We start from the raw sequence: 22,304 nt of genomic DNA on the forward strand, positions 1-22,304 counted from the left end.
AATCATTTAAACTAATAATAACCTTTCTCACCGGGACTAAGGTGCATCTCTGTACTGAGCAGTGAGGCTTGGTTTCCTGGGTACAAATCCAGACCGGGAGAGTTTAAGTCACTGGTGGGTGGCCTTCAGCACCTTTCCATTGCTGTCTATTTTTCCATTGTCTCTGCAATGGGAGATTTACTCATCTGAGAAGCACATATAAGAGAGTGCATAATACTAGAGCAGATCAGTGAGTGGACCATAAGAGGAGCCTTCGCGTCTTAAACAGGAGGGGGCCAAGAGGCAGGAGATGGGAGAGATAGGGGAAGTGGAAGGTGAAGCTGAGGTCCCAGGAAAGGTTAGCATTTGTGGCTAGCCCCAGGATAAGACAGCACATGTGGTTAGCCCAGGAAAGGTCAGTATGTGCGGCTAGCCCCAGGGTAAGATAGCATGTGTGGTTAGCCCAGGAAAGGTTAGCATGTGTGCTCAGCCCCAGTATAAGATAGCATGTGTGGTTAGCCCAGGAAAGGTTAGCATGTGTGCTTAGCCCCAGTATAAGATAGCATGTGTGGTTAGCCCAGGAAAGGTTAGCATGTGTGCTTAGCCCCAGTATAAGATAGCATGTGTGCTTAGCCCAGGAAAGGTTAGCATGTGTGCGTAGCCCCAGGATAAGATAGAATGTGTGCTTAGCCCCAAGAAAAGAAAAACTGCTTTAGAATGCTGGATTTTGTAGTGCATTGATTTTAGAACTGTTAAAAGGCCAAGGTGTCCCTTTACTGAGAAATAACTTGTTGCCAGGTTAAAAAAAAAAATGCATTAAAAAAAAAAAACCTGGACTGGAAGAAAGAAAAAAATATGGACTGGACAAAAAAAAAAACCCGGACTGGAAGATAAAAAACATGGACTGTTTTGAAAACAATTCAATAGTCTGCTAGCTAGCTAGCTCGCCAGCCGGAACAGTAAGCATGCCGTGAGACCATTCTGACCTAAAACCAAGAATATTAATATAGGCTAGGTAACCAGTGAGGCTGAAACTATTGCAGCAAAACAATACTCCATCAGGAAGCTGCTCGTAGGCAGCTCAGAACTCAATGAAACTTTATTGAGGAATAAAACTGTAAGTAATATAATCCAAAGATTCACACTTCGCCATAGCGAACAGCAGAGAAGCCCCCCTGTACAGCACCGCTGGTTCACTCAGGGCAACATATATAAAACTAAACTAAAAGAAACAAACACAATTCCGCTAGCACAAGAACACATATTTACACACAATGAATTCACTTTTTACAGGTATTTACAATTTACAGTCACACACAAACTATTTACAAAAGTCTGCGCGCCGTGCATTCTGGGAGCTGCCGGCACAGCCTGCCGGAACAGGCCCCGGACGTCACACTATCATAAAGCTAGCTGGCATTCAAAACCCATTTCAGAGGGTTTTCCAATAACGGGACAGCCTGTCGTGGTTTATTCCTTACATGTAACCAGACCCGATGCAGGTCTACATTATTTTCCAATAACGGGACAGCTCGGAGGGGTTTATCCCACTGTTACAACGGGTTACCAACAATGACTATATATGGTTACTTTTATATTTATTGATTTTTATAGATTTAATCAGCTGAAAGTGAAATATTCCTCCGCGGTCGTTTGGGCATATTATTTTACCGTTGTCAAGCAAAACTCTGGTTGGTAGTTCTATTTGGACCGTCGTTATGCAGAAACTCTGGTTGGTAGTTCTATTTGCACCGTTGTTGAACAAAAACCTCTGGTAGTTAATTCTATGAAAACAATGATTCTATCAAGCAAAAAATAGTTCCTTTTTGTTTTATACCATAGCCTACAATTAGTTTATACCAGGTATAGGCTCCATACATTTTTTGTCATTACATTATTTAATAAAACTGCATGAATAAGTCAAGCAAATTCATCTCCCTAGCACTGTCTTGCTTATTAAATGGTGTGGTCGCGCAGTGTAGACATAACGTCTTTCTAAGACCCTCTGAAACGGGTTTTGAATGCCAGCTAGCTTTATGATAGGTTCGCCGTCACGAGGCAGCTGCTATGTGCCGGAGGTCCAGATACTCTCTCTGTCTCTGTCTGTAATGTTAGATAGAGGCTATGAGAGCTTGACATCGGCCATTTAAAAAATGATCTCCTCAAATTTGTTAATGAGTTAGCTGTCAGAGACAGACACAGTGTGTTTATGACGCTACTCCTCTCTGCCTTCCTGCAGACATCGCTTTCTAAAGAAGATCCAAAAACTTCAGTGCCTATTTTAAGATGAACTAATTCAACTAATGTTTTCTGTCATTTTGACAAGGAGTCCCTCTATGAATACTTATTATAAAAATAAATATATAAAAATAAAAATTGTCTGGGCATCTCTCCATGTGTTGATGACAAATCAGAGTTCTGCCACAATCCAACAAAGCGGTTAAAATCCTCCTCTGATTAAACACAGCTCTCCCAATCCTGGTGGAATATTCTCACTTCCAGCCAGAGCCCAGAAACACAGTCTGTTTTTTCACACTCTGCCATTCAGCTCCCAGAATCTGGTTCCATTGCTTCATAAGTTGCTGTATTTATCTGTTCTGCAAAATTACTTTCTTGGTTTGAAATAAATTGATTTTATTCAGATCATTTATTAATTATTGAAGATAAAGAAAACCTAATTGTGAATAAATGATTAAACTATTAATTTCTTAATAATACAGATATGTTTTGCCCCATATTTAGAATTTGGGAGGACATGGAACAGTTACTCTTTGGTGTGGGCTTGGACAGTAGAGCTTCAGATGACTGCTGCCATACGTATTTATGTGAGGATGTAGCCTATAGCTTTTGATTCTGCCATAAGGCAGATAAGTTGTACCGTTTCTGAAAGGTCTCTCAAACGTGTAAATGAGCCACATGAAGGGGTACGCTCCTGTGTGTTACCTGGGTTGTGTCCCTGTCTGCAAATGATTACATCAGAGATATGAGAAATGCTGTAAAAAGGACTACGAAGCTCACTGAAAAGAAAAGAGATTACTGTATACAGGTAGAAGTGTTGAGGAAGTCTTTGCTCTTTCATGTGCTGTATGGGTTGGTGGGTGTGTGAGTGCATGCATGTGTGTTTGTGTGTGTGAAAGAGAGAGAGAGAGAGAGAGAGAGAGTTTTTGTAGGTGTGATTTGCTGGTTGATAGATTTTACGGTTGCTCTGTTTCAGTTTGACCTGCATTTCCATCCAATGAAGCAGTCATGCCCAAGAGCCTTCATCTATAACTGATCATTAAGTTCACAGCCTGAAAGCTTTTTTTTTTCGTTTATCGTTTCCCCCCTCCCCTGTTCCACAATTTAGAACTACCAGGTGTAGTTCTCAGCTTACTGCTGTGAAACCTATTGAACACTGTTGCTAAAGCATGTGCACTCCCCTGTGAGCTAGTGATTTTTATGCATTTCCCCTTCATACCATGGCACTGAGAAAGGGTATAACATGGCACTGAGAAAGGGTGCAGCATGGCACTGAGAAAGGGTGTAGCATGGCACTGAAAATGGGTGTTGCATGGCACTGAGAAAGGGCATGGCATGGCACTGAAAACGGGTATGGCATGGCACTGAGAAAGGGCATGGCATGGCACTGAAAACGGGTATGGCATGGCACTGAGAAAGGATACATTGAATGTTGGCTCCCTTGGCTCACAGTGAGTAGAAAACTCCTTTTTGGTGCGTTTGAGAGAGGAAGCCAGCCAATCAAAGCTCTGAACCAGACAAACAAGGGTGACAGTAACATATATGTGAGGAGGGACTAGCTCAGTGACTCCCCTCTGTCTGGATCCTAATTAAAGCAACCTGGACAATGTCCTCCCAAAAATGGCCCCTCCAGAGACTAATTAAAAGGGACGGGAGCAATTCTAAGGGGCTGGAGGTGTTTTGAGGGAGTTCCAGGAGAGGTAATTGTCCTTGATGCTTGAACTGTCGCTGCTGAAGTGTGACACTCTTCACAGGTCTCCTCCCATGCTGGAAAGATTACCTGAAGGGAGTGGGAGAGACCTGCTCACTTCAGCCGGAGTTTGATGGGCTATGACTGGACGAGACGGCCACACTGAGCCAGAGAGTGAAGGGAAAGAGACAGAGAGAGATGACAGAAAAAGTGAAGGAGAGAGACAGAGAGAGAGAGTGAGATGGAGAGAGAGAGACTGACAGGATACTTCTGTCCTGCTGCACTTTACATCCTTCTCCAGTGGAGTTTTAGGAAGTGGATAGAGCAGTTCCCCAGCATTGCTGGGGTCATGCAGACTGCCAGGCCAGCCTCCTCCTCCACCATCACCACGTGGGAGGAGCTCGCTCCGAGCGCCTGGGTCACTCTTGTGAAACCCCGCAGCTGTGCGACCCCCAAAGGGACGGAGCCGCCGGTGGAGGAACGGGCCGGAAAACAATGGGGAGACACATTCCCAGCCTGCCTCCCGTCCTCCCCGCGGCGGCCGCCGTCCCCTCGCCCCCAGCGCTTTGTTCCCCCCCCGCCCGTCGGGCGTGGGAACGCGGGGACGGGCCCGAAATGAAGCGATCGGCGGAGCAGGCGCCGCTGGTGAACGGGCGGGTTCAATTTAGGACGGGGGTCTTGGGCTGCCCTCCGCCCGCTGGACGCTGATGGAACGTCTAACGCCCGTCTGACGTGTCTCCAAGAGCAGCCGCCTGATGGAAAGGACTGATACTGCCACACATAATCAGTCAGGAAATCTCTAATTGACTGGCTGGAACCTTGCCTCTCCATTTACAACTGGCGTGTAAGGAGGGATTCCAGTACAAAATGGGGCCTGGGCGAAGTGCATCAGTCCGGACGCCATGCTGATTATCGTTATTGGATAATCATAAAAGTCTATTTTTTTGTGGCTAATGAGGTAGTAATTACATGAATCACTAGCAGTTGCATTCATATAGGCCTGATTAATATTAGACGAGGCTTGGCTGAAATACAATACTTTGAAACTGAAAAACTCACATTTATGTGGATGGGTTTGTTTTATTGTTCTCTACAGTACATTTCCAGTTGAGATTTTCTGAGTTTTTTTAAATAGATATACTCGGTGCACTGTGTTCTTTTCATACAAACTTTGCGCAGAGTTTGAAACTAACAGAAGAGAACAGCACTTTGGTTTTTTCCATTTTTACCTCGCTCTCAAGATTCAGACAAACACCGATGCCCGTTCCTATAAAGGACCAGCAGAACAATAAAGTTTTTCCTCTGCCGGTAAACAGGGTTAATTCTGTTGTCGCCGTGCATCAGTGCGACAGCAGGGCGATCATTGTGCCTAGCATGGCATCCTTCAAAACTTAACGTGGTTAAGGGGCCGTCTGGCGCCATGACAAAGGCTTGTGTTTATCTGGAATTTTTACATGTAGGTCAGAGTGATTTGAGATTTTAGCGGAAAGGACTGTTTATAGATTTGTACCTGTCTTTCTAATCAGGAGTGCCGGAGCTTTCTCAGGTTCGTCTGGCTCATCAGCTTCCTTTTGTGTGGCTGGGAAAATGGCGGGCCGGCTGCGTCATACCCGGTCTCCTGGAAACTGCCGTGTGAGGGGGCGGGCCTCCAGTTCTTCCAAGTTTGAGCTGTGAACCCCAGTGTGGCGAGAACCTCGGGACAGAGAATATGGCCTGTGCTTTTCTGCAATGTCCTGAAACATCTTCTCTCCTGAGACGTTGTGTTTATTAGAATGTGGGTCTTCCCCCGCTCTGGTCCCAAAGCGTGAGCTCCTGCCAACTGCAGTTGCCGGAGAGGCAGAACACAGTGATTAGGAGGTTTATGGGGGAGACTGTCCCTGTGAGAACATGAGAGTGAGGTCATGCATTTGCTGCTATGCCACATGAGCATCGGCAGAGCCTGCCGAAAGGAGAACTATGCTATCTCCTGTGCTAACCTATGCTATTTCAAGTCACGTTTTGTTCTCATATGTGAAAATTGTAGTACACATTTTAAAAATTCTGTGACATCTGAAAATGTGAAGATGCAATGACTCAATGCGACTTATTTTCTTTTCCCATGTGGAAGTTATCAAAAAAAGCAAATCACATGTCAAAATGTCCAGCACATGTGACATGTTCTTTTCACGTGAACATTTTAATTCATTAATTGTCAGAATGTTAAATTCACATGTGAAATTGCATGTGAAAAGATAAATTTGACATTTTTTCGTAAGGGTGAGAGACCCTTTAATCAGTAGATGATTGCTGACACCCAGCTGCTTGAGTGCATGCTGAACTGATTGCTTCGTGTTAACCCAAATGCCTTTGCGACTTTATTTTCAGAACAATAGGAAGCAGAGACTCATGCTTCTATTAAACATGGAGGTTGGCAACCATGGAGGTTGCTTTTTGCTGTCATCAACATCAGACATGTTCATTCTTTGTTAGGAATGAAATGAAAATAAATTGATTCAAAAGTCTGACTGTCAAGCTCCATGTTTGGTGATGACTGTACGGGTGCCCCTGCTTCCTTTTCCCCTTTTCTCTATTTTGAAATACTGTACAGATGCACCAAAGTCTGCATCTCATTTTTTATTATTTTTTTATTTTTTATTTTTTATTTTTTTTGTGCTTGTGGTGCCTGTGAATGATGACTTACTGTATATTAGAAAACATAGATTGTTGCTAGGCAACCTGTATTACCAATGCATTTTTTTTCAATAGCAGAGGATTATCATTATTAACTCTGATTATCATCTTGAATTCTGTCCTAAACCCTAAGGGATATAATGTGTGTAACTATGAGTTTAAACTTATTGCTGGCCTCAAAGCATGTGTAGCATTATTAACAATGAACAAAGAGTAATTTGTGACTATTTACAATAACTAATTACATTAACAATTACAGTAACAAAGCTTCTCTTTTTTACCTCACTCGGTAGCATCCCTTTATATCCATATTTTATAGGGTCAAGTCTGAATATACAAAATTCAATTGATTAAAATCAGTTAAACCATTTCAAAGAATATGTTCAATTAACATTAACAATGTTAAACGAATTAAATCTCGAAACATTTTTGTGCCAGTTTTAAAAATAACATGCACTAAAGAATAGCATGCAAACTTCAGAAATGTGCTGCTTAATTCTGTGTTGTATTCCTTGATTTTGTGCATGGTGAACAACAAGTGCATTAATCAGTTTGAATCATCCATTCCATAACAACTGCACAATTTTGTTATGGAATAAATATAATTCTTGTTATACTGGAATATGATAAATCTTGGCTGTGTACCTGGGTGAGTTGGTGTGGAAATGTGAGAGATTGTTTATATACAAAATTGCATAGGTCCAACACAAAAGTAAAAGCAAACCAAGCCTGAAAGCTTTTTCATTTATGTGCCATATACTGTACAAAGCATTTGCAAAAAAACAAAACAAAAAAAGTTTGAGATTTACTACATAGTTTTATTAGCTGGTAAATTGTGCTGAAATTTAATTGTGCTTGTGTTATTATCATTGGCTTGATTACTCTGAAAACCAATTAAAATGTTGGTAATGAGGTAATAATTTTAAAATGCCTTTAGGTATGGCATCTTTTTATAAAGTGATACCTAAGAGTAAAAATAGCAAAATTACTTTAATTCCCTGCAATAATAATACTGCATTCACAATGCTGTCTCTACCTTAAATACTCCTCCATCTTTGCCAAGACCATCAAATACCTTGGTTTGAATTGAGACTGACACAAGGTGCAGTCATCCCCCTCTCCAGGTGCACGCAATTTCCTAGATCAGATTTCAGATTTCCATTAATTAAACACCGCAAAACATGACGAGGAAAACAGATGTCATGTCATTACAAGGAAATGGATTAATCGCTGTGATTCCACTGTAATTTTATGCGTACGTCTGCCGAAGTTAGAATCAATTGACCTTTGACATTTCCCCCCCCCCCACTAGATCGCCTACTTCCTTTACATGTGTGCTAGAGCAGAAAGCATTCACGTGCGGATTACTGGTGTTTGAATTAAGGCACGCCGGAGGATATGTGCTAATGAGCAAATTCTCTCTCAAGTAAAATTTAAACCTTGACATCCTGTATCCATTTAATATTCCACCCTCATATTACTTGCTTCAGTTGTATGAGATGGATCGGCGCAGTGCATGTTGTGCATGATGCATACTAATGTGTAACACTGTGTGTAAAATCACATTGCAGTGCCACCTTTTTGTTTGGATTTTTCTAAAAAGAAAAAGAACCAGATTGATTATCGTCCTTAAAAATTTTTTAAAAAAATCTTAGGATATTGCACGTAGCTTAACATCTTGAAAATGTTCTTAAAGTCTCAGGGTCCACGGCACTCCCACAGTATATGAGCAAACCCACCCCACACAGGATCTGGTGGCTTTTCTCGCAAGAAATGAAAGCTGCTGATTTTGTGATCATTTTGTTTGATTTTCATCGCAATGTTGGGTTCAGTCCAGCTTAATTAGAGATAGAGAGTCCAGCGGGACCGTTTCTCTGGGATGTTATAATCTGAGATGGTGTTGCTAACACAGGGCAGTGTCTCGGGAGGAGTATGTACCTCTGTCTGAGAACAGCCTGCTAGGGGTGTTGTGCTTTCACACAGGCCTCTCCTCGCTGCTCTGCAAAGCAGTATGGGGCCAAAAGCTCACTGACCTAAATACAGCATCTGATGTAAAGCCACCGTTGGCAAACTGTCTTTTCAGAAAAGTGGACATGTGCAACTTAACAGAGTGGAAAAGTGGGCATAATTGGTGTTTGCTATAAGCTTGTGGGGAGGAAATGTCCTCTCATTACACTTGGAGGGGGAGAACCAGCAAAGTTACGGATCTTGATTGTGAAAGTTTGTAGACCCAATGTAATTGTTGGGAGAGCCAACTCAATTTGTTGGACAAATATACAGCATAGCATGGTGAGTCACCCTACATTCCCAAAAGTCCAATTTTGTTGCAGAGCTCTGAAAATGATATGCTACATCATCTGCATTATTGGATTTCTTTGCAATTGATGCTTACTGTAGGTACCATCTTCTTACTTTTCCGTAAATTAATAACTGGAATCACGTGAGAGGAAATTAGAAAAAATGTTTTGTGGTTGTAACATTTGCAGCCATAACAGTAAGTGAATAAAAGTGCAATAGCAATGCATTTTATGACGTTTTATTGCTGAGCAATGGCAGTAATGCTTTTTGCCAAGGCTGTATTGGCAATCTTTAATTCTGCATTTGTGAAAAATCAATGATGTGAAATGATGTCAAAATTGCAGACCTCCTCTCCATAATACTTGCCTATTTTCTGGACTACTTTGAGCCATGTCAAAGGGCAGTCGGTCCTGCTAAATACAGAGAAGTTTAATAGTAGACACATTTTTCAACATGAAATTAAACTAGAAGTAGAAGGCTTAACAGGCAAGATATAATTGCCTTGTGACCCCTTCTGAAAAACACTGTCTTTTCTCCTTTTTTTTGTCCTGAAACTAGCAGAAGCTTGTCATTGAGAGAACAATGTTTAGCAGACTGGAAATCCCGCATGGCTTGACATAAAAAAGGAAGAGATCTGAAAAGCTTCCAAATAGTCAAGATGCAGTTAAGGAAACAGATGAAGCATAAACTTAAGTGGTGAAGCCCGTGAGCTGGGATGACTAAATGATACTTGGATCATTTAACTTTTTACCATTACAAAGAAACAGATGCTGAGCTTTTTTCTTATGTTTGTAGCAACATTGGTTGAACTGCGGACATTAATTGGCAATGGATAGATATTTTCATATGGATTAGTATATGTAATGGACATCTCATTTAATGAAAAGATAAGGAATTTGACAGCATTGTAGGTTAAGTCATGTTTTCTCATTTCTATCAGAATGAAACTCCAGTAAAGAAGATCCTTACATGAATCTCAACTCAAACCATGGACCAGCTCACAGTATCAATGTTCCAACCCTGCCTTTATGATAACCACTTACAGTACAGTATTACTTTGCATTACATTATATTACATTACATTACAGTATTATACTCCTGGCGAGTCTCACCTCCACTCTTCAAAAAGTATGGTTTTTGCTGTCGTTTGTGCTTAGATAATCATTGCTTCCGTTTACTGTGTTTAAAAAAATAAATTCTGAAGGTGGATGCAGTATTTCATTTCAACAGCTTTATTTTATGGAACCAAGAAAATAGTCATTATCCCCAAAATTCATTGTGACAGGATTCTAAATTTAGAGTTTTGGGCAATATCATAACTGTGCAGAAGATTGAAATGAATATATCAGACTTGGCACCTGGCACAATGTGACAGGCTGATTGGATTTGCAAATATTCAGCCATTGTGATAACAATTCTGGTAACAGTCTGCAATGAAGCTAACTACCAGTGAATTGCGCTATTGGAGTTCAAACTAGTTTGCTTAGTTTTGATAATCCTACCCCAAAGAAAAATTCACTCTTACAATAAAATAAGCATCTGAACCTATTTTCTACACACAAGGGTCAACTGACTCTCAGTGCTTGACTGACTATTTTAGATCACCGTACTGGTAAACCAAATTGGTAAATATAAATGATCAGCTTTAGACTTCTTTCTCTCGGTCAATCCCATATTACTTGAGTTCAACCGAAAACTTGACTATAACATGGCATTTAAAATGCTATTGAATCCATGAGCCATTAATATGTATAATTGTGTGAAATGAACGAATCAACCATCATTATCTGTATGCTTAAAAACGGTATTTACTCCTTTGCTCTGTAAAGTTTACTTCAGTGCTTTAACTGAATAAATAATAAAAAATGTATATAATATACGAACAACAACACTGTGAATTGTGTAGCTGTATTGCATGTCTGGGGGAAAGGCAAGGTATTGATAAATGCTCTTGGAAATGTGAGTCATTCTAAAAAAATACCAATACATTACAAATGTCATTGCTTTAAAAGCTGTGGTAGATTGCATGCTGTTCATCTCATCTGGAATCAATGTTTAAACTAATTGGAAACACAGGGGCAATGCATCTTATATCAATACATGTGCTTGAATGACTAAATAGTGTGTTTCACTGTCTGCCTACTAGTATCTGTGGAGAAGCCTTCAAATTCATTTGATAGGGCAGTGAAAAATTAAATTGTTTTTCTGCCAGTCAACTGGAAAAGTAATACAAAGTAAAAGTTTGTAGCTGTTGCCCTTTGCTTTTATAAAGCTTTCACACTCTTGTAGTTTTTTTGTTGTTTTACTTTTTTTTTTAAGAAGGGCAGTATTTCATATTTCAAAAACATTTTTCATTCTTTCTGAACCATACCTGAAAATGAGATGTAATGTTTTCTATCTAAAACCAATCACGCTAGATAGAGCAATGCACCTAGAAAAGGAATGCAGTTGCGCCTCAGACCAGACCAAATGCTTAATGAAACTGCCACAATGAGCGCACTGCCCAGTGGAGGAGATGATAGGGGTGTTTTAGAACCCTCGAAAAGCCTTAATGGGAATGGCCTCTAATTCAATTTCTGTGTCTAGAAAGTAATTATTGTGTAAATGGTCAAAATGATTGCAGTGTAGAGAGAAGGCCTGTGACACCAAGAGGCCATTCACAATCTTGCGATGAGCAAGTGTTTCTGAATGTGAAAAAAGTGTGCGTAGTCACAGCCTGCGTGAATGATTCATGATGTCATTTCACTGACAGTGAACATTTCAGAAGTGCATTTATTTTGGCTCAGTTGCACTGTTCTGTTGTGTTTGTCTGCCTGATCAAAATGTAAGCTGTTCCTCTAGGCCGTGTAAACTTTACGAACCATTCTCATCTACCAGTGACCTTGACCTCATTAAAAGTATACTGAGCCATGTTGCGATAAGGAACTGGCTAACCCATAACTGTGCTACCGATTGTATCTGTTTGCCTCATTATATTTGGGAGTTGAACTTAAAGTGAAGGTAAGAACTACAGTCAATATACATTCATAAAATGGCCTACCTGGGAGATATTTGAACACCGAACACATGTTTAAAACATAGATATTGTTCAACACCGCTCAACAGCTTTTTGTCTTTACTTGGTGTTAAAGTATAGCTGCAGTTCACCACCGGCATATGCGTTGTGTTTGAATCTGCAGCCAATCGACAATCCTGAACGATGATTTCTCCTGACACAGAGGTGCCGCCCTCTGCCCTCATGGTTTGTTTTTAAAATGCACTGCGTGTGATTGGTCGCTGAAATCTCGTGTGCTTGTGTTCCTTCTCTCCCAGTATCCCAGCGCCAGCGTTCAGCATGCCGGAAAGGATCGCCCTCATGGCCTTCCTGTCCCTCGTCATGCTCATGAGCGTCCTGGGGAACCTCCTGGTCATGGTGGCCGTCTGCAAGGACCGCCAGCTGAGGTCAGTCAAGCCCTTTTAACGCGCAGCCGAGCCTGCTGGGTAATACCCTGTCGAGAGGGAAGCCCGCATTCTGATCCTGCGTGGTTTTAGCGGCTTGCTCATTACTGCTTTGAGCCGCCATGTTGTGCCGCCTGGTCTCACTTTTAGGTCGTTCTGAGGTGAATGTCAGATTAAAGAGTGCCTACGGTCCTCCATGATCCTCCAGTAGCAATACTAGCATCCCTGGCTCTGCATTTAAAGCAAGGCTTCACAATGCCTTCACGGTGCTCTGCAATGCAATGCCTGAGAGAGAGGATTCGTGTTGTGCCTGTCTGTTGTGTTGTCAAGATTCAACCATGCACTTTGCCACATTAATTAAGCTGATATCATCATTATTCCTAACCCAAACTCCACACATTCATTCAACATCCGAGTTCTATGAACACTGTTTAATGAGCTATTCATGGCCTGGGCAGGATGGTCAGTTTATTGTGGTATATGATTTTTTATCTTTTTTTTGTCAGCAAAACAGTCGGTACTGTCTTTATTCTGGGCCTCTGCATGTGTACAGTCAACTATCTGGCATATATTTACAATCCACTTATCTCCCCACTCAGTCAGCACTAGGTGAATACTTATTGCTCTTGACAGGCAGAGATGGAGAGTGAAAACTGTGATCGGTAAAGATAGGAGCCCCAAGAGGAATGGCTTTGAAATCATATCAAGGGATCACTTAACTTCACAGGCCACGCCGCTGAGTAGACTGTGGGATTGTTCTGTACAATGATGGATGAATACTGTTTCCAGAACAGTGCTTATCCATGTAGATCACAATAGCTCTTCTTCAAAAGGCCTACTCAAAGCCAGTGGAATAAAATCACTTATTTAGCTTTTTTTTTTTTGCAGTGTATGTCCTGGCTTATGAGTTAAACCCACTGTACTAAACAATGTCCTGCTTTATCATAATTAAACATTTCCACACACTGCATTATATTTTTTCTACCCTTTTTCTGTCTGGGTGAATACTTCAGTTTCCGCCTATTTCTCTTCATTAACTGTTTATTAACCAGTTAAAAAAAAGTATTATGTCTCACAGGGGAAACGGGAAACATTGTGATGAAGTAGCTTTTTTTCTGAAAAATGTAATTGTTTACACATATGGTAGTTTATTTACACAGCTGTTAAAGGATGGCCAGATATCATCCATCAGTATGGGGTGTGTGTCCTGGAGATAGTGACTGTGGACCCATTTGGTGACCCCCCCCTCTCCAGACAGATGCCACCCTAGGCGTGTGTGACGGCCTGTGTCAGCTATGCCTAGAGCCAGTCCTACTGCAGTAACACGGCTTCTGGCTGAATGACAGTTCAGTTCTAGCTGGGTTCAAAGTTCTCTCTGTGCGCTATTTATAGGATCCTTTTTTTACAGTGCCTTTCACAGTCAGGTACCTCACCCTGTATTTCATTAGGCACTAATGGAGTGCCTAAGGCTCTGGTCTTTCTCATGTTGAATGAAATGGGGGTGAACTCCCCACTGGCAGGTCACCATCTAGCAGTGTGTCACATACCCTTCTGTCATGTTCTTATTCTTTCTTTCTTTCTTTCTTACTTTCTTCTTTCCAGATGTGTGTGACTAATTCATATACTGTGTCTTTCGCTATATACAATGGGCTGCACAATGTTTTTGACAAAGACATATTTTTCTCTTGATTTGGGTCTGTACTCCACAATTTTATATTCGTAATCAAACAAATTAAATGTGCTTAAAGTACAGATTATCAGAATTTATTTAAGGGTATTTTTAATACATTTTGGTTTCACCATGTAGAAATGACAGTTTTTATACTTAGACACCCCACCCCCCCTCCTCATTTCAAGGTACCCTAATAATTGAGACATATTAATGTTTATGTAAATGTAAGTAATCATCTTCAGCCCCTGGTTGTTTTGGGGGCTAATTGCCTTAGATTTTCTCTAAAGCATACTGTATGAAATGCATGTTCAGGTGGATTCAGATTGGGTGAATAACTTGGCCAATCAAGAATTTTCCATTTTTTTCGTTTTGCAAAACTCCTTTGTTGCTTTAGCAGTATGTCTGAGATTATTGTCTTACTGTAGGAAGAATCGCTGTCCAGTGAGTTTTGAGGCATTTTCTTGAAGTTGAGCAGATAAGGTGCTTCTGTACACTTCAGAATTCATTCCGCTTCTGCTATCAGCAGTTAAATCATCACTCAAGACAAGTGAACCAGTACCCATGACACCTCCACCAGCATGTTTCACAGGTGATGGCTGATGATTTGTATCTTTGGAAATTCTTTTTTGCCTCCACACACTCTGATAACAAGTGATTCTTGGTCACATCTGTCCACAAGACCTTTTCCAAGAACTTTGCAGGCTCTTTTAGGCACTTCTTAGCAAGCTGTGACCTGGCCATCCTTTGCAGCTAATAGTGGTTTGCATCTTGCAGTGTAGCCTCTGCACAAGTTTTGGTCTATTTCTCTCTTTTTTTCTTGTTTCTTAGCCTCATAATGGCTTCCTTGACTTTCACTGGTGCAACTCTGGTCCTCATGATGACAAATGCCAATAACAGACTCCTAAGGGGAGAATCAAGTCTAGTTACTGAAAGCTCTCCTATACCTGAACGAAGGAAACAATTGAACACACTTGACTAATCAAAAACATATGTGAAGCCATTCGTCACTAACTTTATGGTGCCCTGAAATTGGGAGCTTGGTATGAAAAGTGCTGTAATTTCTACAGTCCCGAAACCAAAATGTATTAACCCTTTTATTAAAGGGTACTTATTAAAGTACCCTTTAATAAAAGTTGAGAATGTGCTCTATATATTATGTGCATTGGATTGTTTGATTACAAATCTGAAATTGTGGAGTATAGAGTCAATTCAAGAGATGATTTTTAAAATATGTCTTTGTCCCAAACATTATGGAGCTCACTGTATATCATGTCTCGCACTCTCTATCTCTCCCTCAATCATGCTCTGTCTTGCGTTCTCTGAATTTGACAATTTCCATTTTCATTCTTTCTGTCACTAATTCATATTCCTCTCACCATTTATCTTTTCTGTCTTGCAGACTGCCAGTCTCTTTCTCTCTTTCTGTCTCACTCTCTGTCCAATTCCAACTTCAATTCCAAAAATGCTTCATTGGCAAGAAAAACTTTATACAGCAAATATTGGCAATGCTTGTAGCAGTAAAACAACAACAGCATAATACTACTACTACTTCTACTACTACTACTACTAATAATAATAATAATGTCAACAAAAGAGATGATTGAAAAGAATGATGAGAAAAGTAATGAAATAAGTGTTTGTGGTCACTCATCATCCCTCAGGTTGATATGTATTTTGCTGCATTTTGATTAAAATCCAAATAACATTATGCCAAAAGGCTTGGAGATCATCCAGGTGCTTTTATTTATTTATTTTTTTTAAAATTATTATTATTATTTTTTTTACAGATGTGAGACAAGCATTAATGTTTTTCTTGGTCACCAGTGTTATCTCCCTTGCTACTCTCCCATTAATCCCATTTTTGCCTAGTCTTGTTGTGGAGTCATACACACTGACCTTAGCTAATGCTAGAGAGGCCTACTGTTCATTGGATGTTCTTCTGGGATCTTTTGTGACTTCCTGGATGAGTTGTTGCTGCAACCTTGATGAAATGTATGCATCCTAGTAACTCCTAAGAAGATTCGGCAAGTGTTCTCCATTTGGAGATATTGGCTCTCACTGTGGCTCGGTGGAGTCCCAGAGCATTAGAAATGGCTTTGTAACCTTTTTCAGGCTGATGTACTTCTCATCTCTTCTAGAATTTCATTTGATCATGACATAGTGTGCTTGTAGAAACTTTGGGGTGACTACTTCACTGTGATGATGAGGTTCAATATGAGTGAGGTTTAGATGCAACAGGACTGGGTCAGCTTAGTCTAATTTAAATAAAATTTTGTTAATTTGTTGATGGAGCAACTAAGGGGGGAATTACTGTTTCACATGGATGATATGGGTGTTTGATAACTTCTTTCATTTAAAAAATGAAATTAAAAAATTTGTTTGTGTTTATTCGGTTTCTCTTTGTCTAATATTACATTTTGTCTAAAAATCTGAAACCATTTAGTGTGACAAATAAGCAATAATGGAGGAAATCAGTAAGGGGCAAATACTTTTTCATGCCACTGTATTCAGCTCACGTGTAGTTTATTTTAGGGCCTGATAGCAAGCAAGTTTGTTTTGTGTTTCGGTTGCATCATCCCAATATTCCGGATAGGTGGTTTTGGTTTGTTTAGTGATTTAGTTTGCTCTGGTTATTTGCTGGTAAGCAGTGCTTGTATGAAACTGGTGCGTTCATGGTGTTAATGCTGCCTTCAGTGCTAGCTGACTGAGGGCTGTTTTCATAACTGAGCTCGTGGGCTTTCATTGCCTTGAATAGGATTGTGACTTGAGGGCTAGATTTGAGGTGTATCCATAATTTTAATGTTCTTTTTTGCATATGAATCATCAATAAATAATAGCCTAATTCTGCCCTGCATGCATTATTTGAAGTTTTCCTCTGCACTTGCGGAATGTTTCTACAGAATTCTGCATGCAGGGTCTTTGTTGGATGCTTGTCCCATAGCTGTGCTGGCTGAGTGCACCACATACAGTACCTCATTTCTGTACAGTGAAATGGATTGGATGACACTGTCAAAGATTTTTAACTGGAATTTAATTTGTATGTCAATTTTATTTTATTTTTATGGCATAGAGTTCTCTTTGAGCTTTTTATTGTAATGCATTCAGTGCCTCGGTAAAGCTCCCTGATCCTGTGATTGTCAGTGTAATTTAGGGTGTGTTCTAGGATGGTGATGCCTAGAAAAAATTGGAGCCTGTTTTCCTGACATCTGGCTTTTTTGGAGGATCATTACTTTTGTATTTTTTAGGTTTACAGTCAGTGACCGGTTCTAACAGAAATCCTTCATCAGAGCCAGACCGTTTCGAACCACGTTCGGTGGATGGCAACAGAACCAGGTTATCAGCATAGAGAAGGAATTTTGCTTTTGTGTCATATAAGAGAGGGGCCAGGGCCAGGCACTGTAGGCTGTTCCAACTGCACTACTTACTCTTTAATATAAATGTTTGACAATGTTGGACTCAGGTTACAGCGCTGCCTCACCCCACATTTTTTATGTGAATAATTCTGTTCTTTGGTTGCCCATATTTACTCCACATTTATTTGTGACATTGGTTTAACAGCATCTTTAACAATATCTTACGTTTTTCCCCACTTTGGAGAATTTTGCAAAATATCACCGCCTTTTGATTCATGAAGGATTCAAAGAAAAGGATAAAAAAAAAAAAAATCCAGGTTTTTTCTTTGATGGGCATGTTTATTACAGTGTGTGGGGGTAAATATGATGTGTGTATGATATATTTGGATGGAAACCATTTTACCTTTCACTCAGGATGTTGTGTTCATTATGGAAGGTTACAATTCCTGAATATCTTCCCCAGATTTCTGCACAATTGCCTCTGCAATTATTAGGGTCTATTTTGTCTCCAGTTTTATAAACTGGGGATATAAGCCCCTGAGATTCCAGATGTCAGGGAAGCATCCTGAACTTGTACTAGGTTGAACAATTTAAGCATGGCCTTTTGCATCTCTCTCTCTCTCTCTCTCTCTCTCTCTCACACACACTCCAACTCCACTGTCAAATGTGGGTAAATGTCTACGGGGGGTAATTTAATCTGCTTTGACAGCAGCTTCAGTGCACGGTCACTGCCATATTCAAATCAAGTTGGGCCCTCTTGTTTCGAGTACAGTGGGCTACAGAATATCCTGTGAGATAAAATAGACAATAAGGCTTCCGTTAGAATTGCAGCTTAATTGCAGTTCTGCTAGGATTGATTGTGTTCCGAAGCTCAAAAATCACTTTCCCTATTCTAGTTTTAGCGTGGGCCAGCGCTAACCCACTGTGATGGTTAGTTGAGATTCGAAAACACATTCGAAGGGTTAGCCAAGCCACCCAATTAAAATGGAAAATTAAAAAAAAAAATTACAAGAGGGAATTAAAAAATAAAATTCAATATGTAAAATGTTGCCAATGCCGATTAGACAAAGGAACGGTTGCTTTCTGAAGGTGAGGATATGAATTAGCTGCCAATGAACGATGGTGATTACCTCACTACTTTATTTGTGGCAACATTCGTCAAGAGCTATTATCCACTTTTGCACTTGCCCATGTCACAGTTTCACACTTTCCCCGATGTCCACCTTCGCTCGGTCATTTATATTTTTATGATTTTAGCTAAGTGAATTTTGTATGCTAAAATAATTGTTTACTACTTTTTTGCAGCAGGTAAAAATGAGTGGTCTTCTTTATCCACCTGCTAGTATAAAAAATACAATTGTAACACTTGACACTGACACAGCTTACGGCGTATGATAAATATAAATACACTTTCATAATTAGTCAGCTTTTGTACAAGCTCATTCGGTCACATTAGATTAAATCCAGTTTGGTTCAACTGACCCAATAAATTTGTTTCATTGAGCATGAATGTATTTTCATTTTTTGAACAGATCAATAACTATCACTGAAAATGCCTCATTAATTAATACTTGCTTACAAATTAATTGTCTTCACTTGCAAGGCCAAATCTTTGCGCCAATCTATATTAACCTAATAATTCTTGAAGTCATATAATTATAATTTGTTTTTTTTAATAAATCCTCAGTGCAAGTCTGTGAACAGATCAATAACTACCCATGAAAATGGCTCATTAATTAATACGTGCTTACAAATGAATTGTCCTTCACTTGCAACAACTGAATCTCTGCATTATTCTGTATTAACCTAATGATTCTGGAAATCATATAATCATCATTCGTATGTTTTTTTTTTGTTGAGAAAATGGTGCACATTTCCGAATGAGCGTTTCAACCATATCTCTCTCTGCCCTTTCGCAGGAAAATCAAGACCAACTACTTCATAGTGTCGCTGGCGTTTGCGGACCTGCTGGTGTCGGTGCTGGTGATGCCCTTCGGCGCCATCGAGCTCATCCGCCAGAACTGGAACTACGGGGGGACGTTCTGCCTGGTCCGGACCTCCCTGGACGTGCTGCTGACCACCGCTTCCATCCTGCACCTGTGCTGCATCTCCCTGGACAGGTGAGGCGGTCGCAGTGCATTATCGCAGCGGGGGAAGCCAGAGCGCGAGGCCAATTGGCTCTGCTTCAGCTCCCAGTGTTTTTGTCCGTAATGCTGGATAATGGGGGCGCCGGGCTGCTTTGATTGGTGTGTACGTTGGAAGGCTTGGCAGCGTTCCAGCTCAACCCCGGAACACAAGTCGTGACTGTCTGCAGGAGTGGAAATGATAGAGTTTCATTCAATTATCCAGCAAGGGAGCACAGAGTACATGCATTACTACCAATTTATAACCATTTAGTGTTGAGACACGGGCTATTTGCAAAACATTTTTAAAAATGCATTTTCTTGTTGTTTTTTTTTCAGATTTCCCTTTTTAAATATGACAAAGAAAACAACCCACATTGTTTAAATTTATAGGTGGCATAATAGAGCTCATTACAGGCTGTCTCCAAATGTCTGTGATTGAAGCAAATCGCCAAATACTAGCTGCTGCTTTTCTGTATTTTGAGTGGAATTTGCATACTGCAAGTGGGTTTAAGAATTGTTTGGAAAATGTTTTTCAGATTCCATAGAATTTTTTATCAGTGTGAGTAGTGGGGAGGTGTGGAGTTGCATGGCACTGCCAAACATTATGCAGATACACAATAACAACTAATTTAATAATGTTCCACACTCAAAAACCTAATTGAATTTCATACAGTAAATCCATCTGTTCTCCATGTGTTGTCATTAGCTGCCCAGGATCCTGTCAGCAGTGGAGGTTGCCTTATGAGCTCCTGGGGACAGAACTGCTTTCTGGCTTATATAAGCTCCCAGGACCCTGCAGCTAAACAGGCAACCTTTAGCTGGTCATGGCAGAGGTCAGAAGGCCAGATGTGACAGAATAGAGACAGAGACGATTCGGACATTATTGTACTTTTAGTCACAGTTAGCTAGAGAGTTAGCTGGGAATAAGCTGTTCGAAAAGCAATGCTTTTCATATCCATCCCACTTCTCTTGACAGACATAATCTGACATAATATTTTATTCACTTTACAGGCCTGACTTGGGTTAAATGATTGGTGTGATATTCCCTGTAATATGTTCTGTGCTGATATAATTCTTTGTCCTGTCCCCTGTCAGCTGTTGAACATTGTACAATTAGGTCTGTACAGTTAATGATCTCCTGTTAAGGTTTGGGGAGGGGGTGTTTATATTCCAGTAAATGGGCACTCTTTCCAGCCTGGCAGACAGTTTTTACAAGTGCATCTTTTCCCTTTTTTTTTTGGTAATTTCACAACCAATTTGTCATTGTGAGCCTTAACAATGAGGGAGGTTAGTGCAACACAAACTGTTCTGGCTCCCGGAAGCTCTGCTGGCTGTCACTTATAAGCCAATATTAGCCGTGTCGTTTCATTTTAAAGTGTGCGAAACATCAGGCGTCTTGTCTCTGAACAGCTCTCTGCTTTTATGTTTCCACCACCCCCCTCAGGCTCTGAATACTCAAATCACATCTCTAGATTCTTTTATTACAGTCTTTTATTTGGAGAACTGTGTGCTTTTGAATGCTGGATTGGCCTTTCTCGCGGTTTGCTTTGAATCTCAACGACCTACCGAGTTATTTTTGAGCCTCATAGGTCCTGACTGAATATTTTACAGATTGTGAAAAGATAAAGTGCCCCTCAAAAAGTCATTCAGTTTTGCAAAAAAATAATAAATTCATGAAAAAACTCCGAAACTAATGACTAATATAATTTCATAGAATTTAAAGATTTTAAGGAACAGACAAGTAGTTTAAGACATGTATTTAACATTCAGTTGCTCGATATTTGTTAGAAGGCAGCAGGTATTTTTAAGAAAATACTTTAGAAAGTACCCAGTGAGCTGCCTCATGCGGTCCCACTGTAAAATTAGTCTAAATATAGCACGTAAGAGCGGCGAGGTTACTCAGCAGAATGAAAAGAACACGAGTCCCCATTAATCCCCCATGGCACCACGTGGCCTAATGGAACCGGCAGTCTTTTGCATAACAAGTGCCTCTCAGTGGGCAATCATAAATACACATTCAGTTTGCCTCTCATCCACGGCCCCCCCGCCCGCTGCAGTTCTGTCATCCCCCATTATGGATTGCACATTGTGTTCCTAACCTCCGTCTGAAAAGCATGCTTTGGAGTGATCCCCCCAGCATTCTGCCACGCGGTTTGATTGTAGGGTGATTGATAGCGTGAGCCAAAGCAACGGCAATTTACTCAGAGGCCTGTCATTGATTTCAGCTGCTCCTTTTCTTTAAGCCCCCTCCCCCCTCATAGGTAAATGGGCTTTGCGGTGACCTGGTTTCGGTGAATACCTTTTGTGCCTTATCGCGGGCGCGATCAGCGCTGCCATGTCAGGACTGGCCTGCGTCTTATCCGGGGCTGGATCGCAGACAGAGCCCTCGGGGCGAGATAAGGGGTCCCCGCTATCTTGAAACGTAAAGGTCAGCCAATGCTGAGACTGGCCCCGGTTAGCCTGCAAACAGCGTCTCGAAAAAAAAAGGAAAAAAAAGGCAGGATTCAAATTCGTGAAGCCGGACGATTGAGTCGGGCGTCTGCGCGGTACGCTCCGTAAAAGGTGGCGGAGACGGGGGGAAGAACGCTCGCGCACGACGCCCGCGAACTGCACGGCTTTGGACTGGACGGGCTTTAAAGTTTCCTGGGGAAAACAGAATCCACATATTTTAACAGTGCGCTGTGGTGACGCAGCACGTCAGCTCTCACATAAGTCAGGGAGATTTACCTCGACCGACGGGTTTGTTTGTCACGTTCGCGGTGATGCATTGGTCTGCGAGCGTAAAGTTCCTATTTTCAGGGCCTTCGTAGGAGACAGATGCCTTTCTCGTTCAGTCAGGC

At 40.9% G+C, this 22,304-nt stretch overlaps 1 protein-coding gene across 3 annotated transcripts in view; it reads left to right on the plus strand.

Annotated features, from left to right (window-relative positions):
• The window catches only part of htr4 (5-hydroxytryptamine receptor 4), a 115,424-nt gene that overhangs the window by 35,005 nt on the left and 58,115 nt on the right, over positions 1-22,304 (plus strand). For all 3 annotated transcript variants that reach the window (XM_064328052.1, XM_064328051.1, XM_064328053.1), the window contains exons 3-4: positions 12,188-12,316; positions 19,258-19,458. In XM_064328052.1, coding sequence (XP_064184122.1) covers positions 12,188-12,316; positions 19,258-19,458 — 330 coding nt within the window. The remainder of the gene's footprint in view (positions 1-12,187; positions 12,317-19,257; positions 19,459-22,304) is intronic.

This window comes from Anguilla rostrata, chromosome 3, assembly GCF_018555375.3.
Source record: "Anguilla rostrata isolate EN2019 chromosome 3, ASM1855537v3, whole genome shotgun sequence".
NCBI lineage: Eukaryota > Metazoa > Chordata > Actinopteri > Anguilliformes > Anguillidae > Anguilla > Anguilla rostrata.